Source organism: Phoenix dactylifera, chromosome 7 (assembly GCF_051530095.1).
Source record: "Phoenix dactylifera cultivar Ajwa chromosome 7, Ajwa_hap1_PhDact_Kaust_v1.1, whole genome shotgun sequence".
NCBI classification, from domain to species: domain Eukaryota; kingdom Viridiplantae; phylum Streptophyta; class Magnoliopsida; order Arecales; family Arecaceae; genus Phoenix; species Phoenix dactylifera.
In genome coordinates this window covers 35,756,953-35,778,810 of record NC_143196.1, presented here as the reverse complement: position 1 = coordinate 35,778,810, position 21,858 = coordinate 35,756,953, and the positions used below count along the sequence as shown (strand labels likewise).

General features: G+C 38.9%; 2 protein-coding genes across 6 annotated transcripts; both read left to right on the top strand.

Moving 5' to 3' along the window:
• The first annotated feature begins 1,738 nt into the window (after positions 1–1,738).
• On the top strand, positions 1,739–9,681 carry LOC120107244 (uncharacterized). 2 transcript variants are annotated; one of them, XM_039120450.3, is made up of 6 exons: positions 1,739–2,355; positions 2,707–2,820; positions 5,607–5,687; positions 8,398–8,570; positions 8,664–8,760; positions 9,288–9,681. In XM_039120450.3, exons 1-6 carry the CDS (start codon positions 2,095–2,097, stop codon positions 9,399–9,401), a joined length of 840 nt encoding a protein of 279 aa, XP_038976378.1. In that variant the 5' UTR covers positions 1,739–2,094; the 3' UTR covers positions 9,402–9,681. The 2 variants fall into 2 exon arrangements, with proteins under 2 accessions (XP_038976378.1, XP_038976379.1); XM_039120451.2 differs by lacking the exon at positions 5,607–5,687 and having other exon boundaries at positions 1,829–2,355.
• Positions 9,682–10,226: 545 nt separating this feature from the next.
• LOC103724178 (uncharacterized) lies at positions 10,227–18,409 on the top strand. Of its 4 annotated transcripts, none has more exons than XM_089924603.1 (9): positions 10,227–10,329; positions 13,035–13,386; positions 13,887–13,920; positions 14,072–14,299; positions 15,669–15,758; positions 16,403–16,468; positions 16,567–16,658; positions 16,753–16,800; positions 17,897–18,409. In XM_089924603.1, the coding sequence occupies exons 1-9, from the start codon at positions 10,323–10,325 to the stop codon at positions 18,012–18,014; spliced, it is 1,035 nt and encodes a 344-aa protein (XP_089780729.1). In that variant the 5' UTR covers positions 10,227–10,322; the 3' UTR covers positions 18,015–18,409. The 4 variants fall into 4 exon arrangements, with proteins under 4 accessions (XP_089780729.1, XP_008813576.1, XP_038976800.1 ...); XM_039120872.3 differs by lacking the exon at positions 10,227–10,329 and adding an exon at positions 12,234–12,368; XM_008815355.6 differs by lacking the exon at positions 10,227–10,329 and adding an exon at positions 12,269–12,609.
• Positions 18,410–21,858: the final 3,449 nt, after the last annotated feature.

Sequence of the window (21,858 nt, the reverse complement as noted above, 5' to 3'; positions counted from 1 at the left end):
TCATTATCATGTTTAACTACCATCTTATCTCTGCTCTTTGCTTCCAATATTAGACACAAGCGATGTAGGTGAGAGATAGTATGAACAGTTATGATTTATTATTTATGTATGAAAGGGCTAATATAATTCGAAACTTCTCATTCTCTTATACCAATGAGAATGCTACTTTATGGATGAGGGGAGGGGGAGGAGGTTGCTAATTGCTTCTATTTTCCTTTCCATGCAAAATCGAAGGTGAAAACATGAGGAAGGAGATGACGGCTGAATTGGATGCGCTTTATGTGCGTCCATTTTCAAGATATCAATACCATGTATAAATTACATAATTGTTCATTAAATACTTTTGATTACAATCACTTGTTATATGTTAAGTAACTCAAGCTAATGTACATAACTTTCAAAAGAGAGCCGAACCTAATTATCAATTTTTATAATTTTAATTTTATAAAAGTATTTTATAAATTTGATAAAATTGTGATTATCAATCAAGTACTCTTTCTATTCATGAGCCAATTATGTTATAGATGAGTTGAATGTAAAATTATTTTTTTAAAAAAATAGAAGTGTTGCCGCCAAAATTCTAGCGCTGAGCTTGAAGAGGTCGGATGGGCTTCGAGCTGAAAAGATAAGTAGCCGCTAGCTGTGGTTGTGCCCAGATTAAAAAATATACTTAGGAATTGATTTAAAAATAAAAAAGAAAGTTCATACTAAAGAATTGCTAGAATTTGTCCAACGAAAAATTCTCTAATGTCTAAATCAGACAAAAAGTTTTATAAAAACAACAGAGATTTGAAAAAAATAAGAGAAAACAAGAGCAGCAGTGAGCACATATAAGAGTATATTTGGAGGTCTCTCAGGTATTACTTATATAAGGCAAGAGTCAGTATCCATTATAGAGTAAGTGAATATTTATTTAATTGCTCGATAACCGTTTACATGTTATGTGAGCTGTAGCTATCGCTGGTTGGAGAAGATTTAAATAGCTAGATGGCTTCTTTAATGGTGACCACGTGGCAAGCTGCTGTTATAGTAGATAATCATGCATATCAAATTTCTGATTTCTCACTGCCATATAGCGAGGTCACATAAAATCATAATCAAAAATTTTCTTTGTATATCGATTGTGTTCCCATAATTTTCTTTTTTGTTGGTTAATGATGGTGAAAAAAGAGTCGCCGCAAGAAGTGGGTGGGGACCGCCGGGGCCAGAAGATCTTATAACGTCTCACCGGCCAAGGATTCGGCAAGTGTCTCCTCCTCCTCCACTAGTGTTCTAAAGAAATCTTGCCTGTTTTTTTGTTTCCTTCAACATAACAAAGAGGGGTCTCAAGTGCAAGGGCAGTTACCATCGTATCAAGCATCTGATTTTATTTTAAAAATAAATATAAAGAAACTTTTCGAAACAACAAATGGTCGGTTCATAATTGGCCCTTCTACCTAACCGGCCAGTTTATTAGATACATCATACATCTCCTCCCTATGATGGCGAGAAAACAATGTGCAAATAAGACATTGAAATCGATTGCACAATTGTTTATAATTTATGAATTTCGCGGTACTCGTAGATCATTTTAAAAGCGCTATCCAGCCTCGTCATGAAGATCGATAACAAAAATGATACGGGGAGAAGTGTGCCCATATACGTACCTTAAAACTCCAGGTGTCGCGGTCGAAGTATATATATATATATATATATATATATATATATATATTAATTTGGGATTTGGATGTGGTTTCTTGTTCTATCTGGTTGGGCGCGACATACGTGATAGGTTCAACCATCAACATTGCATCCTTAAAAGAAAAAATAAAAAAAATTGTTGATTTTCAGGTGCGCGTCTGATAGCCAAGAAAATCTGGGTGACGGAGAGCGGAGGAATCTCTAATTACATTGGCGGCGGCAGGAGGCGACGCCCCCGGACCAAATCCCATGGACAGTCGGTCATTTCAGGAGGGGAGCGGGGTTCGGTCGGAGGAGGAAGAGGGATAAAGAGAGCGACCGAATCCAATCCAATCCAATCCAAAGAAGAGTCAAATTACTCCTTGATAAGAAGAGAATCGTTATTAGCGAAGAAAGGAAGGGGGCGAGAGAGAGATGCAATCTTTGAGCTTGAAGCTGGTGCCGGGCCTGAACAACCTCCGCTCCTCTGCTTGGCCGAGTCAACGGGAGAGGGGGAGGAGGATCATGGCGGTCTCCTCCTCCGATCATTCGTCTCCCTCGGAGCGGGACGGCGCCGGCGCTGGAGATGATGGGATCGTTGGGAGGGAAGGCGACAAGGCGGCGGCTTCGTTCCTGTCGAGGAGCCAGACCTACTCTCTGCTCAAGCAGCAGATGGCCGTCGCTGCCAAATTCGAGGTCGGTCCGTCCGTCCTTGCTTCCACTTCCATCCGTTCCTTTCATTTTCATTCGCTCGTAGAGGTTTCCATGGGTTCGTGGTGGATTTACGGAGCATTTTTGTTTCTCATGAATGTTACACTTTTTCTTTTTTTTCTTTTTAAAAAAAAGTGGATTTCATCAACAATCAACTAAGGAATTCCATGATTTTCCTCCTTTTTTTCATTTCATTTTTGTCTAGACAAAGCAAGTTGTGTTTTTTTTTTGCCCCCTTCCAGGAACAGTTTTCTTTCTTTTTCTTTGTTTGTTTTTTCTTGAGGGAAAATCTTTCCCTCCTTTGTAAGTTGAAATTCTATGCTCTGGTTTTGTCAGGACTACAAGGAGGCTGCTAGAATAAGGGACTCCTTGAAATCTTTTGAGGAGGAGGAGCCAGTATTGCGCCTTCGCAGATTGATGAGAAAGGCAATCGATGAAGAGAGGTTCGAGGTACACTATTTTGATCCTTTTCCTTTGTTCGAGCTGTTTTCTTCAGTTTTAAAAGAGCAGACTTTCGTCAAAAAAATTTATGAATGTCAGCTTGAGTACTCTGAACTTAATCATATCTCTGTTCGGAACTGCATATGCAAGTATGTTCACAGTGTTCAAAGTCGAACATTTCATATACTATGGTCTACAATAAGATTGTAAAGTAGCGAAAACATGGACTAGAAAATATGAAGTGGATCCAGAAGATAACCTTTATATGAAATGCTTAAGCAGTTTAATTAGTTTCGCATGGACTTGAAGGGCCACTAGAACTCCAAGATGCTAGTTTGATATTCTAAGTTTAGTGGAACTCATCAGTCCTCTAGAGTGGCTGTAGGTTGGTTAGAAATATTTCTGGTCCGGTGTTTGGCTCTTTCATGGTAAACATCAAACATTAATTTGGTAGGTTTAGACTAATGGTATCAGTGAGCAAATTATCTATCTGATCTTTCAGCCATTATTTGTGCACTACAAGGCGTTTCACAAGATACGGGACCGGGTGCTACTCTCGCTGTTAATTTGGATTTAGAATGTTTGCCTGAGTCTGAGGATAAAACATTTTCACCCTGTTCATTGCTTGAAATGGTTTAAACATTAAGATGAGTTTTGTGGAGACTTGAAATAATATTATCAAATATAAAATTTAAAAAGCTTGGTATCGTAAGGAACAACAATTCTTTTATAAGACCAGATTAAGAAAAATAATAATATAACAGCATCTTCAGTAAATGATAATTAAAGATCTAAATTATGCAAAACAACGAAAAAAATATAACTGATGTCAAGATATCTTCTTTTTCACAGATTTTAATGAGTTTCTCTGTTATGACTACTTAATAGAGTTCTGAATAAAAGGTTACCATATTGTTTCCGCAAAAAAAGGTTACCATAAACATTTAATTGATTGTATTATGACTATATAGGCTAAATTTTCAGATATCTATACATATAGCGTTGCCTAGACCATTTGGGATCAGCTTTGTAAGTCCTCTATTACTTCCATCCATGTTAGTGCAAGTCTTAGAATCTTTTTTTCTAGACTTTTGGTATGAACAGGCACTTCTCCTTGTTGAGCCTCCTCCGGCCTTCACATAACCGTATCATCTAAAGCGACTCTTCATCATTTTGACCTCAAATAGTGCAATACCTGTCTACCATATCATACAACATTAATCTCAGAATTCTTATGTTTCTTTCTTATCTTGTTTGCTCAATCCCTCCCTGTGGCCTAATATTTTGGATCTTGGAAGTTCACAACCTTTTAGAATTTTTCACCAAACTCCACATGTAAACTACTAAGACCTCAATCAAAAAGTCTAACTACAAGGTAATAATATGGGGTCTTTGACCTTGCTTAAGTATCCAAGATTGGCACAGTGGCTACAAGGGTCCTCATACGCTATATGGGACTAAACACATGCCTGCAAGAGTCCTCACACGCTATAAATCCAAGCATCCTCTCCATAGGAAGGCTCCAATCTCAAAGATCCGATCACAATCACCATGACCAGCTCATCATTAGCCCTATAAAAGGGCCTTTGCTGCGGCGTCCCATAGTCACACATCAATTATGGGTCATGACCACTTTGATACCATGTGTAATTATTTTGCTTAAGTATCCAAGATATCCCTGGTGCACAACCCATGTGGGACTAACACGAGCTACAAGGTCCTCACACTATGTCATCCATCATACTTTAGTTCTAATAGTTGTCTTCATTTCTCACTCTGTTCTTTTTATATTAGTTACAAGGTAGCAAAATTGATCATATCATGATATTCCTGGGCCATTAAATTTGATAAAATGAGGATAAATTTTATTTCATATCTATCAAAACTTCATTCCTGCATTCTGTTTACTATGTTTTCATTCTGTTGCTCTAAGACCCTTATCATAATCAGGAAGAAATAGAATCTTATCAAATTACAAGCATGATTCAACAATTTTAAAAATGAAAAGATAAACATGTAAAGATCTATAGTTATGATCGCTACTAAATGATGTTTGACAAGAATCATATCCATTGAGGCTTCTTTACTGGACTATTTGATAGGGTAATGGAAACATTCATTGGTGAATTACTATCTGGTGGGCTAGTGGGAGAGAGAAATGGCTGGTACTTTGAAATGAGACTGAGCATATCAGAAAGAGGCTGGTGGCTTCTTTGGCTTAAGTAGTGACATCCTGGGGTTGTATAAACATTACAGTAGTGATAATTCTCCTTATTAATTCATGTCTTAAGTTTTCAATTTTATAAGGACTCTTGACAAATGTCTCTGTAGGTGGCAAAAATGCTAGATTCTGACCAATAATTGCCTCTTACTACAACTAGGTTATCGATATGTAGTTCCCCTACATTTCATGAAGGCAAATGGCTAAAGATGGTTCTACTTTTCACTTTTCTCATCAGCATATCTAAATCTTTTCGTCTCTCCCATCTCCCTCCCTCCCCTGCTTTCTATGCATGTACCGTTATCTGGTACACAATTTTGATTTTGTAATTTTGTTTGACAATAGTTTAGGTTGCCTTGTTACTGCCTATGGATCATAACTTGATAACAAATTCTTTGCTCTACATATTGTATATCAAGGATATATGTATATTCATGCTTGGTTGTAGTTGATCATCTTAGTTATGTGAATGATTCTCTCCCAAGATGCTCAAATCAGAGAAATCAAAGCTTACCTTCAATTGTTCTTTTTGTTTTCTTCCCTTTTTCCCCTTTGTTATGTGAAAATTCTTCAGGATGCAGCCATGTACAGAGATGAATTAAAGATTGTGGCTCCACACTCTCTCCTTACGTGTTCCAGTGATGCTACTACTCTGGTATGTTCCTAGTTTATCTGTGCAGTCTTTTGGATGACTTGAGTTAGCCACACATGACTTCCATTTCCGTCATCCCTTATCTTTGTTTTGAGGGTCACTCTATCTATGACTGTGGACAAGGAATGCTGAACCGGTCTGCACCAGCCGGTTCAGCCCGTACCGAATCGGTCCGGTCTTTAATCGGGTCAGTTCAGGCATAGAAAATGGTTCCAGCCCCGTCCGGTTCGGCTAGGACTCGGTGCGAACCGGTCGGTTCCTACCAAGTCCGATTAGATTTGCCACAGTGCGTCGTGCGCGTTGTGGCATGTTTGGCCACAGCGTGCCGCGCTGTGGCATATTTGGCGATCGATTCGGTCTAGTCCGAACCGGTCCGGGCGCCGACCGGTATAACACTCGATACCGGTTCGGCAATTCTTAACTATGGATGCTTACATTATTATGGAGCACAATTAATAGTTACTTTGCAGAATCTAAATAGGACTTTGCTCTTTTTTTCTGAAGGTTTTTTCTAATTCTGTTTCTTTCGGGCAACCTTTTCTCTAAAAGCATTGTTATGCAAATTTTGCCAATGGTAATCACACACATGCATATGCGTTGCTACATTCTTTGCTTGCCATATTCATCATTCTTTCTGATCAGAAGTATGCATGATGTAGGCCAAGCAAAAATATTCTGAAATGTAAGTCATGTATAATTCTAATATGTGCCAAATTAAAGACTACTTTTTATATTTCGAATAACAGTCTTAGAAGCTATAACTTGAAGGATGGCAAGTTTTGTCTCAATGCCCATCATTAGCAAGAAAACAAAATCAAAACTTTTTCCCAAAGAAGCACCAAGAATTTGTTCTGCCGAATTTTTCTGTTATGCTACTGTTGGAATCACTAGTCAAACTTTGATGCATTATAATAATGCATTTAACAGTCTTTCTTCTATACGGCTGATGTGTGTCTTGGACAATCCATAAATGGGCTGAAAGGAGGTTTTAATTGATTATCAAGGTGAAACTGTAAAAGCTGTGTATTGCAATGAAATGATTTAAGTAGCAAAGGATGGGATAATGTGGTCTTCGTGATTGGTTTAGACCACAACTTATGGCCCGGTCTTGTAAGTAAAGCAGGTGAACTACTAGACATTCCAAATATATTAAAGGTTATGTTTAGGTGATGGAAGCGAATGGATTACAAGGAATGTTAAGGTGCTGAACCTGGTGATATTTTTAAATTCTTAGTCCAGTGATCAGGGAAATGAGCCTGATTGCTTGTCTCGGTTCTTAATATCAGAAAATATATGGTCCTGCAGAAATTTATTAATTTTTTAGACTTTTATCTTTGCATCATGGGAATTTTATTTCTGGTGCACATTGTACTGATTCTTCTATAAAATGAGCAAGGCTAATCATCTTGACACTTTATCTACAGACAATTTTTGCTCTGAACTATGCCACAACTACTTGATAATTAATAAATATGTCAAATATTTAAAACTGGTGGCTCCCTTGGTTACACTACCATTCTTTGGCAATGGATGTTGGCTTTGATTCGAGTGCTGACACAATATTGTTGTAGTTGAGTTTTTTATTGGGTGCCGTTATATATTGGTTAATGATCTCAACTAAGGATTATCAATGTTCCGTAGATGCCAAGAACATCTGGTGCCACGCTTTTTCAAGTTATAAATCATAGGTAGAATAAATTTGGACTATTAAGTCAAATATAAGTTTTGAAGAGTAAACAAAATAATTAGCAAGGACCAATGATTGGAGGTGCCGGCTGTGCCAGTGAACACCAGCTGGCACATGCTGTCCCAACGAGGTATTACCACCTTGTCGATATCAAGAGGTAATGATCAGTAACAGAAGGTGCTAGTATTGCTCAGTATCATCGTAGGGTGTGTAAACCCCTTTCATCTGTTAATTTTCACATCCTAAGCTTGTAGGTAGAGGATTTTGAAGTGTAGAGCCTAATGAACTGCGATAAATTGAAAATGTATCTTTTCAAAGCCTAGAAGCCATAGTTTAATCATTTTCAAATGGAAATGCTACTAGTGCTTGAAGTCAAATTTAATTAAATTCTTTTATATACAACAGCATACATTCAAGTATATTTAGTTTGACTTTTCTAAGGGATAATTGGCAAATGCTATTATTGATGCCCTTGCAAGTAATAACATTAAATTGAATCTTTGTCATGCCTATTCTTGTTATGAAATAAAATATGCCCAACTACAAGGTTAGCCTTGGGAAGCCTTGGAGCAATGGTAATGGTGGGAACCTCATGCGGAGATAGGGTTGCGTACATCTGACCCTCCCCAAACCCGGTAATGGTGGGAACCTCATGTACTGGGATGCTCTTTTTAAATAAGATAAGCGCAACTTTATCTGAGGATAATGGTTAGCGGCAAGCATAGTGAATGCCACTGTTGATGGCCTTGTGACTGAACTTTTGGCATGCTTTCTCTAATTTATTATTTATGTGCTTTTTCTCTCTCCTTTTTATACTGTTCTCTCACGTTATGTTGTCAAATAAACACTTTGCCATTTAAAAAAGGTACATGGATGTGCATGTACATATGTTTATAGTTACATACAAATGTACACAAGTAAGTACTATAGATGTGTATACATGCAAATCAAATGCTTTCAAGATGTATACATGCAAATCCCTAATTGCATGTCTATAAGATATCGTTTGGGGGCTGAATGTTTCAGGGGATCCGGGTGCAAGTCAGAAGTGTATATATTGAGGGAAGGAGCCAACCATCAAAAGGGCAATATTTTTTTGCCTATCGCATTAGAATCACTAATACTTCACAGCGTCCTGTTCAGCTTCTCAGGAGGCACTGGATCATAACTGATGCCAATGGAAAAACTGAGAATATCTGGTCAGCACACTTTTCTATCATCTTTATTATTAATCCACTATTTTATGTTTCCTGTTATACATTTGCCCCAACTGGAAACTTTCTCCTTTCCAGGGGTGTTGGTGTAATAGGAGAGCAGCCTGTTATACTTCCTAAAACTGGATTTGAGTACTCCTCTGCATGCCCATTAAGCACCCCTAGTGGAAGAATGGTAAGCTTACAGTTATCTCTCTCTCTCTCTCTGCGCGTGTGTTGTGTGTATGGGTGTGTTCGCGCATGCACGTGCATGCGCGGTTGTGTTTTAACTGAGCAAGGAGAGAAGATTATCCAAAAATTCAAAGGCAGGGTTGATTTCATGTATCTGTGCTAGGTAGATGACAAGAAATATATAGGTTTCCAGATATCACACAATATGATTTGTTTATTATATATTTGGCACATTTTCTCTTTTCTTGGGAAGAAATTTTTTTTCATATTTTATCATGTACCTTTCCGGTATGGATTTATGCAACATTCGTTTTTGACTGCACTTGAACGAGGGGTTCCAAAATAGATGTTTTTTCTCCATTAATAGTTCTGGACTCCTCTGACCGGTAGATTGAATTTTCATAAATTGACACTTGAAATTTCCTGTTCATCATCTCCGTTGGACCTGTAAGAACCGTATGTAAGTTTAACCCACTTTGAGTTCCACATGATTAAAGAAAGATTACTTATTTTCCGGTTATCGTTCTGCAGGAGGGTGATTTTGAGATGAAGCACGTTGATAGGGTGGGTTCATCAACTTTCAATGTTGCCATTGCCCCATTCTCCCTTTCCATCATTGGAGATGACACGGACGAACCCCTTTAGGAGTACAGGGAGGTGATGGCATTGTTCTCTGGATGGAAGCTAAAGATTGATTGTTTGGTCAAACGGAGCGAGCAGCAATATTGTACAAGTCAATTAGTTGTTAATTTATTGTGGCACTGCTTCAAGTCCGTGGCAGTGTGCGTGAACTGGTGTAAATGGCGCGCAATGATTGCAATTTATTTTGTGGACTTGTTACTTGTATATGGGTATATTTAGTCAGTTATGTTTTGTTTTTTTGATTCCATAGATATGTATTGAAGTGGCTATTTGTATTTCCATACTCCTTGGTTTTTTTTTGTTTTTTTTTTTTTTAATACTTGGGTCACTGCCCCGTGGACATGACAAAGAATCATACCGGATGATGGGGTCGTGTTTTTATTTTACTAAGATGGTGGAGGAAGAAATCATGTAAGATGGACAGCACCCGTTAGAATAAGCCTGCAGGCAATTATAAGATCGCTCGGGTAGAAAACATGATCAGCGTTTATGCATGAAAACTACGTTCCAAGAGGCAGTGAAATTCTGATTTTATTGGGCGTATCTGTACTATGGTGAACCCAAAAAAAAAAAAAAAAAAAGGGCGTGAAACTGAGAAGTTGGGTAGGATGGTGGTCGCCTGCTCACACTATTCATGTTCACAACGAAGGTTCGTTACCACGCACAATCCATATGCGCGGGGACATTTTTCTCTTCCCGATTACCCGTCTGGCACGCAACACATAGGCAGAGCCGCATTCACACTTTTTTTCTGGAGGGGATGAGGAACTGCGAAATGCTCATAAACACCTCTTCCCATCCCAAGCCCAAGCCACCACCATTCAATTTGGTTTGCCATCAAACACGCGCAGGCTCTCCATATTCTCCTATTTCGTTTCTCTTCTCCAGGATCCAACTTGAGCTCAATCAGTGGAGCTGCTACCGATGAAAGGTATATATGCTCTTCCCTCCCTAGCTCCAATTCTTTCGGTAGGAATGAGTAGTTCTCCGGCGGGATGATCCTATTCCTATACCCAGTTAGTGGTGGTTGATGGTGCGGTTTGCCTGGCTTGTCTGGTGGTGGTTGATTGTTTGGAAGAGGAGCTGACAGGGGTGAGTTGGCCCTGACTAATCAGTTCATGGAGCCAGGGTTGTTTGCCTTGTTTCCTCGGAGCAGTTCCTTCTCCATATCTCATGATGCATGAAGAATTACTACGACATGGAATAGGGCTACCAGCGCCGCTTCTCGCCTCCCAGCACCTAATTCTAGTCTGGGAGGGGGGTCGGATTTGGGTGGGTTTGAGTTGTGTCGGTTGGGCTCCACCTGCACTCAAGCTAATCACGGACTTTCAAATCTTTAGCGAGCCGAGCAGTTTTTTCCATCCAAATATTAATCCTATCTAAAAATCAAATAATGTATAACTGATACGGATCCAACGTGACTTTCAGAAAACCAATAACTGTTCATCCGAGTCCTACCGTGGACTTGGGTATAGCCGAGTGCATTCGTTTTAAATTTACATGGGGAGGGAGACCTAACCCGCAAAAAAAAAAAAAAAAAAAAAAAAAAAAAAGAAGAAGCTAATCAGAATGTATTAGTTAGGTTTTTTTGGGCCTATATAAATAACTAAAGAATAAAATATTCTTAGTATTTCTCTTAACCGGCTGATTATTGAAAAATAAATGGATCCAAAATTATTTAGTCATTCTCGAGTTAAACACAAATTACACAGTTTATTCATTAATTATTGATGATTAATTTAAATCTTTTTATGTGCTATAATAATAAATTAATAATACCACATGCTATTCTTAGTAGTGTTTTTTTTTTTTTTTGCTATCATTTATTGCTTTTGCATCATTATATTTATTTTTAAATAAATATATATATATATAAATATTTCAGAAACATCATATTTTTTTAAAAAAATTGTATTATTTATTTTTTAAAGTTTTTAGTAATTAGTTTTCAATTTTAAATTGTTATATTCCGTTGAATTGTCTCCGAAGGCCAAACTCGGCTTGGGTCGTGGGGGTGGGGCCCTTCCGCTTTCCATATCTGACGTCCCCACAGAGAGACGGCAGCGTCCCCAAGCAATCTAGTAGCCTATTATTATACGCATCCCCATCTGTCTCTCTGCACGACGGGGATTTATCCATAGTCCCCAAGCAATCTTCCTCAGGGCATTCTTTTTCAATAAAAAAAAGGAAGGAAAAGGACTGGTGTGTCTGAAAGAAAGGGCCGTCTGTTTTCTATACAACATACGCATTCAGATGTCCGAAAAACCGTTCAAAGTGTGTCCGGACGCGGTCACCGGACAATCTAGAGGGAGGAGGCTGCGAATAACAAGTGTGCAGCCTGTTCCCAAAGCACGCGCGGTATCCCCGCTTTCCTTTTCTACGTATATCTACGCATATCTAGAGGAGATAGAGAGGTAGATACTATATATTTATATGTTATGTATGCCTACGTACGGAGGAGAAAGGTATACGTGTTCCCACCTGGTTTCCTTTCCCTCCAGAGAGGGGAGAAGCAAAGCATCCGCCTTTCAGTTGTTCTCTGCTTTTTCTTGTGTGCAAGCATCCGCCTTTCCTTTCCTCTTTCTTGGTCTATTCATTTTCCCACTGGTTAATCGAACAACGACGACAATAACAACTATAATAATGGCTTGCCCTCTTCCCGGTGAAAAACCCGCCATCCATCGTTGGGCATCTTTCGTCAAATCCCACCCCCCCAACTCCATTAATTAAGTTTTAGGTGCGGAATTGCACGCATCGAGGGCTTGCGTGCCGGGGTGGTGGCATCTTGGGACATTGCGTCCGGAATCCCTTGTCGTGCTCATTCCCCGGCAGCTTGGCTTTATTAGATGATGCTGAGCCCACCCTGAGTTGGGAGGCGAGTCTGGCTGGTTTTATTGCCATTCAGCTCTAACGGTCATGTAGCCGATGCTTGGTGAATTTTCTCTGCATGAGGCCCCGTTCGAGAATCGGGTTCTTCTTCTCTTCTTCGTTCTTGAGTTCCGGAGCTGCTTAACTTTAAGTGCTGCTGCTGCTGCTTCTTTTTTTTTTTCTTTTTTTTTCTTCTTTGTCACATTTTCTCTCTCTTTCCTTTCTTCCATTCTTTTTTTTTCCTCCTTTGTTTCCCCCCCTGTTTTCTGCTGAACTAGTTTGGACGGAAAATTTCTGTTGTAGAACGGTGAGCGGACGAATGGGTCTCCTGCTGTTTTCCTTTGTAGGCCTCTTCTTCTTCCTCTTCTCTTCCCTTTTTTTTAACTAATTTCTGACCTTTGATTTGTGGTATATGTTGCGAAAAATACAATTATCGTTTTCATATTCTTCTCTTGCTTCTTCTTCTTCTTCAGATACTTGAGGGGCTTGCGGTTGCTCATACATTTTCTGCTCTTGTCAGTTTTCTGAATTGTTTCCATGTACTCCTTTTTTCAAACTTAATTTGTTTCCAATTTTCCGCTCGAGAAAGGAATTCGTGATCTTTCCATTCGATATAAACTTCATTTCAAAATAAATAATTCATAATCCTGGCATTTCTTTGTTTCATTTCTCTATGTGACTGGGGGAGTTGGGGGGGGCAAGAACACTGGGATATTATTTAGATACCGGCGTGAGAGAATAATTAATCCCCCATGCATCTCTCGACAGGACCTTCAAAAAATTCTTGGCAGCCAGCCATGACCGCTGATACCACCAAACCGGATTATTGGCTAAACTGGAGAGTTTTACTGTGTGGAATATGGGTGCTGTCTTGCATGATCATAGCATCCATTCTGATATGGAAATATGAAGGTTCCAACACGGAGAGAGAAGAAAGAGCAGAGACTCAACAGGAAACACTGGGAACCTTGTACAAGGACGAGTCCTGGAGGCCTTGTCTTAAGGAAATCCATCCTGCTTGGCTGCTGGCTTTTCGGGTTATAGCGTTTTTCATACTTCTGGCATTGCTCGTCCTCAATGCCATTGTGGATGGAGCTGACATCTTCTACTACTACACTCAGTAAGTCAACTTGTTCCTGTATCCAATGTTATTTTGGGCTCGAATTTCTTCAAGTCTCATCCACATGTAGATCAGTTTTCCACACATGCATATTTGGTGTAATTATCCCGGCTAACCCTGTCTTTCTTTCAGCTTATTAGTTCTTTCAGCTTCTGTTTCCTTAACAGAATCTGCTTATTCAGAGCACCTGATTGCGATGACTTTGACCCTAGTAGCTGCATTTATGTCACCTATATAGCATCTCTCTCCCACTGACAGCTCAAGTCCATGATCGTGGCATCATTGAAATATCATTTCCTTTCATCGGAATGCTTTGTTCCTCACAATTTGCCCTTTCATCGCAGGATGTTTAAGCTAAAGTTTGTATGTTATAAAGTCACAGATTAAACGGGGCTCTTGTTCTTGTTATATGAAGTTGCCAAAATTCTTGATTTGATCTATAGAAGATGCAATTAATGCCTCCTCTAATGCCGGATATGTTTATCATGTTTTTCGCTCAGGTGGACATTTGTGCTGGTTACCGCCTATTTCGGGGTATGTGCTTTTAGCATGAAGCTTCACTATTTAAATTTATTTGTACTTGTGCTGCTTTCTCAAGGTGGTGATTAGCAGCATCAGAATAATTTCGGAGTTATGCCTAACGTATGTTAAAATAAATTTGTTAAATCCAAACCATTTCTTTTAGCTTGGTTCGCTGCTATCTATTTATGGGTGCCATCAATATCTCAATAAAGCTGGTGGGGATAAGCTGGACCTTGTAAGGCCAGATGCAGAACGTGGCACATATATGGCTTCCAGAATTGAGGACAATTCAAGCGCGCGTGACTCGGTGAAAATCTCTGGCTTCCAAGAAGGAGACAACATTTGGGAAATCGCTGGATTTTGGGGTTATCTATTTCAAATCATCTATCAGGTAACTATCTTTCAAGCAACTGCAAATGCTATCTTAATTTCATTTAATTTCTTCTGTGAGTGCTAGGTATCAGCCATGGGACTTTGAAAGAAAATGTTTTCACAAATACTGACTGATTACATAGGTGGTGAGTTGTGAAGATTATGATTCTATCCATGTGTGCCATTAATATCATGAACCAAGTCTTGTGTTTGAAGATATATTTATCATAATAGTTTGTTAAAATATACCGACTAGTTAATAGTTAGTCAAAAGACTTTCTAGCACGTATTTTGTGCTTCTGGATATTTGATGCGTGGCCAGTCTTACGAGATATGAACTGAGGGTAGCCTCTGAACAGTGATGTCAGGCCACATTTATAAAGCCATCCATGTTCAACAGGCTGGTGCTGTTGCTAATCTTATACTTGAACTTCATACGTTCTGCTAAGATAGATGCTAATCTAATTGCAGCGCAACTTATTGTCCAGATTTCTATGATGATTGGGGACACTGATAATACCTCCCATACAACATCTGTGTCCTCAGATGTTGGACAGAAAATAGGATACAAATTCAAGTTGGAGCATTACTCATCCATAAATGACTGAATTAGATGATTGTATGTCAGGGGTGGTCTTATATATGAATACCACTTTTTTGAGCAAAGGATGAGAGAAATATCCACCAGAAGCAGAATTCTATTAATGGAGACATATGATAATACCATAATTTGGATGCACAAACAGTTTATCCATGAATAATTTTTTCTTGACAGAAATTTTAGTTTGAAAAGAGAATGAGAAGAGAAGGAGTTTGCTCATGGGAGTCTTGGAGCCTCTAATCCCAATTTTTCTGAGATAAGGAAAGCCACCTCTTAGTTTGATTATTTTATCCTCCAAACATCAGGGTCAGAAATTCGATGGCATCCTCGGATCGCTCTTGCTTTTTATTCTTCTTCCTCTTCCTCCTCCATGAACAATGAGTTCAAGCATCCAAGCTGCCCCTATGAATTTTTGATAAGTTGAGTTAGTTGTTCTTGAAAATTAGATTCAAAATGGAAGATTAGGCTATGGAGTATTTATTAGGGAACTATTTTGCAACCGGATATGTCAGACCTGTATGTGGAGGAGGAATTCAGAAATTGCAGACTAGTTTTGTATGCCCATCATTCATCGACTCATGCAGATTTCTATTTAAACCAAAAAAGAAAGAGGGAAAAAAAATGAAATCATAGACATTACGTGCTTTTAATTAACTTGAAACAAACAAGATAATTTGTTCATGTACATTCAGTTTTCTTGTCATTCTTATTTCATTATTTTTCCATAATCAATTCTTTTTTCTTATGCTTGCAAGTCAGCTAATTTGCTTCTTAAAATTGTTGCCAGACAAATGCAGGTGCTGTGATGCTCACTGATTGTGTCTTTTGGCTCATCATTTTTCCCTTTCTTGCCATCAAAGATTATAGCCTAAATTTTGTAAGTGCAGGTTCTGGAATTCCAACTTTCAATTTCTATTGTTTTCCTAATATTTTCCATTGGTATTATGTTGCTCTCATATGACCAAATTTGAGTATTCATCTTCCAGCAGATGGTGGGTGATGTCAATGAGATGACCTTAGTAACATTTGTAGAGTACAGCTTCTTCATACTATTTGTTGAATGGACTGAATCTTATTTTAGGTCATCAGTATATGCAAACTGTGCAATCTCATTTATGCATCAAGAAAAATACCTGGATTTTAAGAAGTTGTTTTCTAGAATAAAACAACTAATCCTTAGTAATGTATTAACTAATCCTTAATAGCAACATGTGATATGCTTAATTACAACTTTTAATATTGAACTTGATGAATGCACCACATGCGATCACCTGATTGAGATGGGAATGACTATAGATAAATGATATTCTCTCACTTAAGGATGCTAATATATATCCAATAACTTTTACCATTTACCAATTAATTTAACAGTTTAGATGTTTTATGACACCTTTGGTTCTGTCATAAGACTTAAACCATTGAAAATTAATATAAAGAAATACAAAAAAAAAAAAAAATGATGTTTGAATTTCTATCCTTGTTCTATGCTAAAAGTATATACATGTTTGCCTTTTGATGCAGTTGCTGATTGGCATGCATTCAGTCAATGCAGTTTTCTTAATTGGCGATACTGCCTTGAATAGTTTGGTACATGCTTCTTTCCTTTGTCACCATTAATGGTTGAGTAATCATAACTGGATTAGTGAACCGCTTATTGACTCTGTTCTTTTCTATGGTTGTGTTAGCGTTTCCCCTGGTTCCGGATTGCATACTTCCTACTTTGGACAGCAACATATGTCATCTTTCAGTGGGTGGTCCATGCTTGTATCTCGATCCGGTAGGCTTCATCTCTTATGGTTTGTTTGTAACAAGAATTTTCTCTTTCCATTATGTATTGTTGTGTTTACTTATTTATCTTTTTTTTTTCACAGGTGGCCTTATCCATTTCTTGATTTGTCGTCACCTCATGCCCCTATATGGTATGCCTTTTCTATTTGAAAAAAACTGTGTTTCATTTGTATGGTACCGGTCTATGATGTCACAGGCATTGGATTGTGTTAAATTACAAAAATATACAACTATCCACATTTCGGTTTTGAATTAAAGTTTCTGAAATTAATAACATCTTTTTTATATATAGAAATACATGAGAAATGGACCAATTATGGTTTCAGTTGAGCAAAAGTTATGCTTGAGGTTCTCAGATAAGACCATCATATCGAGATAATCTTTCAAATGTCAGTTTCTTCTTCATTGAAAATCTATCCTTATTTTGTCTTTTTCCAAAGATACCATTAGCATTCTTTTCCACCCTTCGTCAGTAACCTTTTGCATATTATTTAAGGTTTGCATATGGGTCATTGCATGCTTCTTTGAATATGAACTGGCTGCCATATTGGCCTGGAAATTCTGGTAGAGAAAGCAATCTTGCTATTATAAATAGTTTTTTATATGAACACAAAAGTCAACATTCTTTCAGAAATTTTAAGTGCTCACTAGCTCTAATAGTGATAACTTTATGAACTGCAACTTGATTATATCTGTTCACTCTGAGCATACAAACTCACAGTGCCTAAACCAAATTTGAAGTGAGTGGAATAATAGTTTTATGATTGGGAAAAATGTTCTAGCATTTCAAATCTACATACAGAAAAGGCCTCAGTGCGTGAAGCTCTTGCCATTGCAAGGTCTAGGGAGACTCAGATGTACGCAACCTTATCCCATGTATGGAGAGGCTGTTTCTGTGTTTTAAATCCACAACCTCTAGGTTATAATGAAGCAATCTTACGGTTGCAGCAAAGCTGAACCTTTATTTCAAATCTACATATCGAAATGTAATTAATCTTATCTATCTTCCATTGCAAATCACTTCAAGCAGTCCTGCAGCTTTATGAGCCAGCATGGATTTTTTGAAAACAAATTTATAAGAAGATGAAAAAATAAATTTGCTGTCTATGTGTCATTCGGAAGCTGAAAATCAGACTTCCATGTAATGAAGTTATCTCCCATAACCAGCGCATAACAAGGACTTCTTACCTGAAGCTGACATCTCTCCTCTTACTCACATGACAACAGGTATTTTATGGTGGCATTGATGCATATCCCTTGCTATGCTGTATTCCCATTGATTATAAAGTTGAAGCATACTCTGCTATCCAGATGGTTTCCTCAGTCCTATCATGAAATGAGGTAAGCCAACATGAATCAGTATTATCTACTGTGGCTTCATTCCTCACAGTGGCTTGCAAAGGTCCAGCCGTTCCTCGGCTAGCTGGCCCTTCAAAACAGTTATATCCATGTTGGCTGGTGGGAGCCCCAAACAAGCAGGAGAGCAGTTAAAATCAAACTGAAGAGTTATTGGTTGATTATCCCTGCATCAGTGGTATAGATGCATGCAAAAAAGCTTTCCGTTTGTCTTCGAGTTGGGAGTTTTGTATTGGAATATCCATATAGCGAGCTTATAATTTTTTTTTCCAATCCTCCCTTTGTTCGGTGCATGTTGCACCAGAGGGCTCGGTATAGATAACAAATCTCTCAAACTTCTATTTACCTGACTAATCAATTGGCATTCCTATTTCAGATGGCTAACAATAGAATCGCAACTTTGATTCTGATGTAGTTTCTTTCCTTTCTCTTCTTCTCTTTTTGAGTGAAATGGTGGAAAGAATCACCACAAGGAACAAATTTACGCAATTAGGCAACCCTTCCAATCAGATCGTCCAGAGGGAGATTATATCATTCCTTGGTCTAGAAATTAGAATTGTACTTGCGCCTGTCACGTCATAATGATGCTTGTGCTTGGAGTTGCATGTTTGATCTTGCTTTGTCAAATTAGGTAGGCATGAAGTTCAACCATAAAGCAGTGCTTGGCGGTTAGCGGTTAATTCTTTGTTCCTACTGTGCTTCCTTTCTTCACTTACCCTATTTGGTTGGGGAGTATTCTTTCAAAATTTAGGGGACCAACATGCAAAAAATTAAATCACTGGACTCTAGGTGGCCAGTTCGCTAATCAACCTTATTGATCGACCTCTGATCGACATCCTGTGAACAACTACCCATTTTTCGTAAGGCAGAAATGGGACCTCAAAAAATCATTCAAGTGCCAATTTACTAAATCATGCATGTAGAAATGGGAAGAAGACGCACGGGCGGCTAGAAATCCACAGAAACATTTCCAACCACATAACGATTCCATTCATGAGAAGAAAGGGACTTTGTTTAAAAATTAAGGTGAATGTGGACTCTTTATCCAAGGCAAAGAAGTTCACTTGATGCTTAGCGAGGCTCTTCCTGATGGCACAGGTCTTGTTTAAGCGGAGGTCCAAAGGCAACAGCTTCTTCTTGGTGCAGGCCTCTCTCAAGGCCGCCACTTGCTTCTGGGAGATGAGAGTGTGCACGCAAGCAACGGAGAGCCGCACCACCTTGCTGCATTAGAGAGAGAGAGAGAAGGGGCAAGGCATCTTGGAGAGGTTGTTGGGGGTGTCTCCGGTGACCTTGGCGACGTGTAGCAGTGCCAGCTCGATCTTGAGCTCCTTCAACTAGTTCGGGAGCTCCATCTTCGGAGCTCATGCACGTTTATCCTCGCTGTATATCATCATCGTCATCACCATCACAGCACGCAAACAAAGATTTTAACAAGATTCTTTGTGTGTTATGTATGCGTGTGTGTGTGTTTTTTAATCGATCAATCCCAAGATTTCTTTTTTAAAAGGAAGAGGAGGTGGAGGAAAAGACGAAGTCCATCAAAAGAAACAACAGGAGTAGTTCTCACGGAGATTAAAATGACAAAGGGGAGAGGGAGGAATTACTTAATTGAAAGAAGCGTGAGATATGTCAAGCAATCTAGCTTGAACGACAAGCTCTAAATGCCTTGATCTTCCCGGTGTCCCTCCTGAGACCCTCATGATGTCTCCCATGATCTTCTTGATCCTCTCCATGGAAAAAGGAGAGGGCATCTAAAGCTGCTTAATCTGTCTAATGTCCTTTACTCCAAGTTTGACCTCTCGCTCTTCCACGTGTTTCAAGTCCTCTGTTTCCTTCTTGGTTTGTGCTCTTTTTTTCTTTTAATGTCCCTACTCATTTGAAACGTCCGTGGTCTTGGGGAACCCCCCAAGAGAAGTGCAGTCCGTGATGGTGTCATCTCCTCTAGATGTTATGCAGTGAGCATCCAAGAGCCTAAACTTATAATCCCATTCCTTCCACCCTTAGATCCCTCTCTGGTGGTCAGGTTGATTCCTGGCTCTCCCTGAATGCAAGGGGCTCTACCAGAGGTATCGGCCTCCTTGGGTGGGGCTTGAGCAAATTGTCCATTATGAGGATAGAGCTCATGAAATTTTCCATTACTATTAAGTGGAAAGACCATTCTATTTCTGCCATTTCGATCTTTACGTTTGTTTTTGTAAAACCCTTTTAAGTAAATTGGGCCTGATCCATTTGACCAGCAATTTGAATTTGGCCCAAAAACCAAAGAGAGAGAGAGAGAGAGAGAGAGAAATCGGCACGTGCTATGCATGTACCTAGAAAAAGAGGACTTTGGATCGAAGTCTTTTTCCTCTCGATTTGGCCGGATGGAATCCGACCTCTGGTTCGATTTTGGTCACGGCTGAGCCTATATAGAGGCCTCTCTAAGTCCCCTCTCATCCCCCACCGAAGAGCCCGGGCCCTCAATTGAAGCCATCGTTGGATTTCTTCTAATCCCTCTCCAATTGTTGGTTGCCGTCCGCACCATCCACGGCCAATTGCCACCAGAAAACTAGGTAAGGACCTAGCCCCTTGAGTTATGCCTCTCCTCTTTCTTTCAAGGCCGTTAGGAGCTCCAACGCCGGCCGTTGATCGCCAAATTTTGTCCGAGAAAAAAAAAGCTTTGTTTCCCTTATTTTGATCGGCGGAATCCATGTTTTTCTCAATTTTGGCTGTTTCCACCACCGTTCTATCTCTTAAATTCGGCTGACGAATCACCGGATTGATCATGGGCAAAGTTTCCCCTATTTTAATACTTCTTCTCTTTCATTTCGACGATCAACGTCGGGCATGACACATCGCTGACACCGCCATGGGTCCTCGGCTGTTAGAGGTCATCGGCTGCTAGCGCCGTCAAAGGCCTTCTTCTATTTCGAGAAAGGGAGAGAGAAAAGGAGAGGGCCCCATAGCTCTCTTTTTCTTCTTCCCTCATTTTCTCTCTCCTCTCTCTAGTTTTTCTTTCTCTTGCTCTCTCTCTCTCTGTTTATCACTCTCTCTCTATACTCATTCTCTCTCTACATATTTTAGTAGACCAATGATAGATCTAGGTACTTTATGAAGTTAGAGTCTCAGGTTTTTGAATTGTCTTTTCTTGCTATCTTGGTATTTTCTCTCTAGTTGATTCAGAGAAATTTTTGGTTAAAAGGGACTGATGGGTAGTCTTGGGTTACTACGTAATGACGGACCTTTTAGTGGACCAGTAGATGGTTCTGAGTTGTTTGATGCCTCGGATGATTTTTGATATTGATAAGATTCTATAAAAAATAATCTTCAGAGAAAGATGATGTCGAGCAGAGTCTAGGCACCTTGGTTCATAGATCGCGATGTGGGCAGGTGATTAGTCTGTCTGTATTATCAATTACGAGATAAGAATTTTTGTACACTCATATGTATGATTATAGATATTTTGTACATATATATATATATATATGATATGCTACTAATTAAGATAAATAAGATGCAAGAATTATTTTATGATGGTTTTTACATTAAATTATATTTTGATTGTGTATATTTGTGATTGATAGTACGATGGATATAATATATATATATATATATATATATATATATATAAAAGAATTAGATCATCTCGAGGGCACTGAGGTGGTGATGGAAGCCCTCAAATGATGGATGGTGGGTGATATATTGATAGTGTGTTGGGTAGCTAGGATTCACCAAAGTGTTGGATGAATGCCCACTGTAGGATGACTGATTTGGGCTTGATGACATGATGGATAGATGGGATTAATGGACCATCTTGGGATAGCACCAAAAATCAAAGAATTGCTGTGGAATTT

What these genes read in the sequence shown, in the direction of transcription:
- LOC120107244 (XM_039120450.3), top strand. Translation starts at nt 2,095, where the DNA reads ATGCAATCTTTGAGCTTGAAGCTGGTGCCGGGCCTGAACAACCTCCGC. An exon ending in CCGTCGCTGCCAAATTCGAG is followed by an intron (nt 2,356 to 2,706) that starts GTCGGTCCGTCC and finishes TGGTTTTGTCAG; the next exon opens with GACTACAAGGAGGCTGCTAG. An exon ending in GGAAAAACTGAGAATATCTG is followed by an intron (nt 8,571 to 8,663) that starts GTCAGCACACTT and finishes TCTCCTTTCCAG; the next exon opens with GGGTGTTGGTGTAATAGGAG.
- LOC103724178 (XM_008815354.5), top strand. Translation starts at nt 13,019, where the DNA reads ATGCATCTCTCGACAGGACCTTCAAAAAATTCTTGGCAGCCAGCCATG. An exon ending in ATCTTCTACTACTACACTCA is followed by an intron (nt 13,387 to 13,886) that starts GTAAGTCAACTT and finishes TTTTTCGCTCAG; the next exon opens with GTGGACATTTGTGCTGGTTA. An exon ending in TCACCTCATGCCCCTATATG is followed by an intron (nt 16,801 to 17,896) that starts GTATGCCTTTTC and finishes ACATGACAACAG; the next exon opens with GTATTTTATGGTGGCATTGA.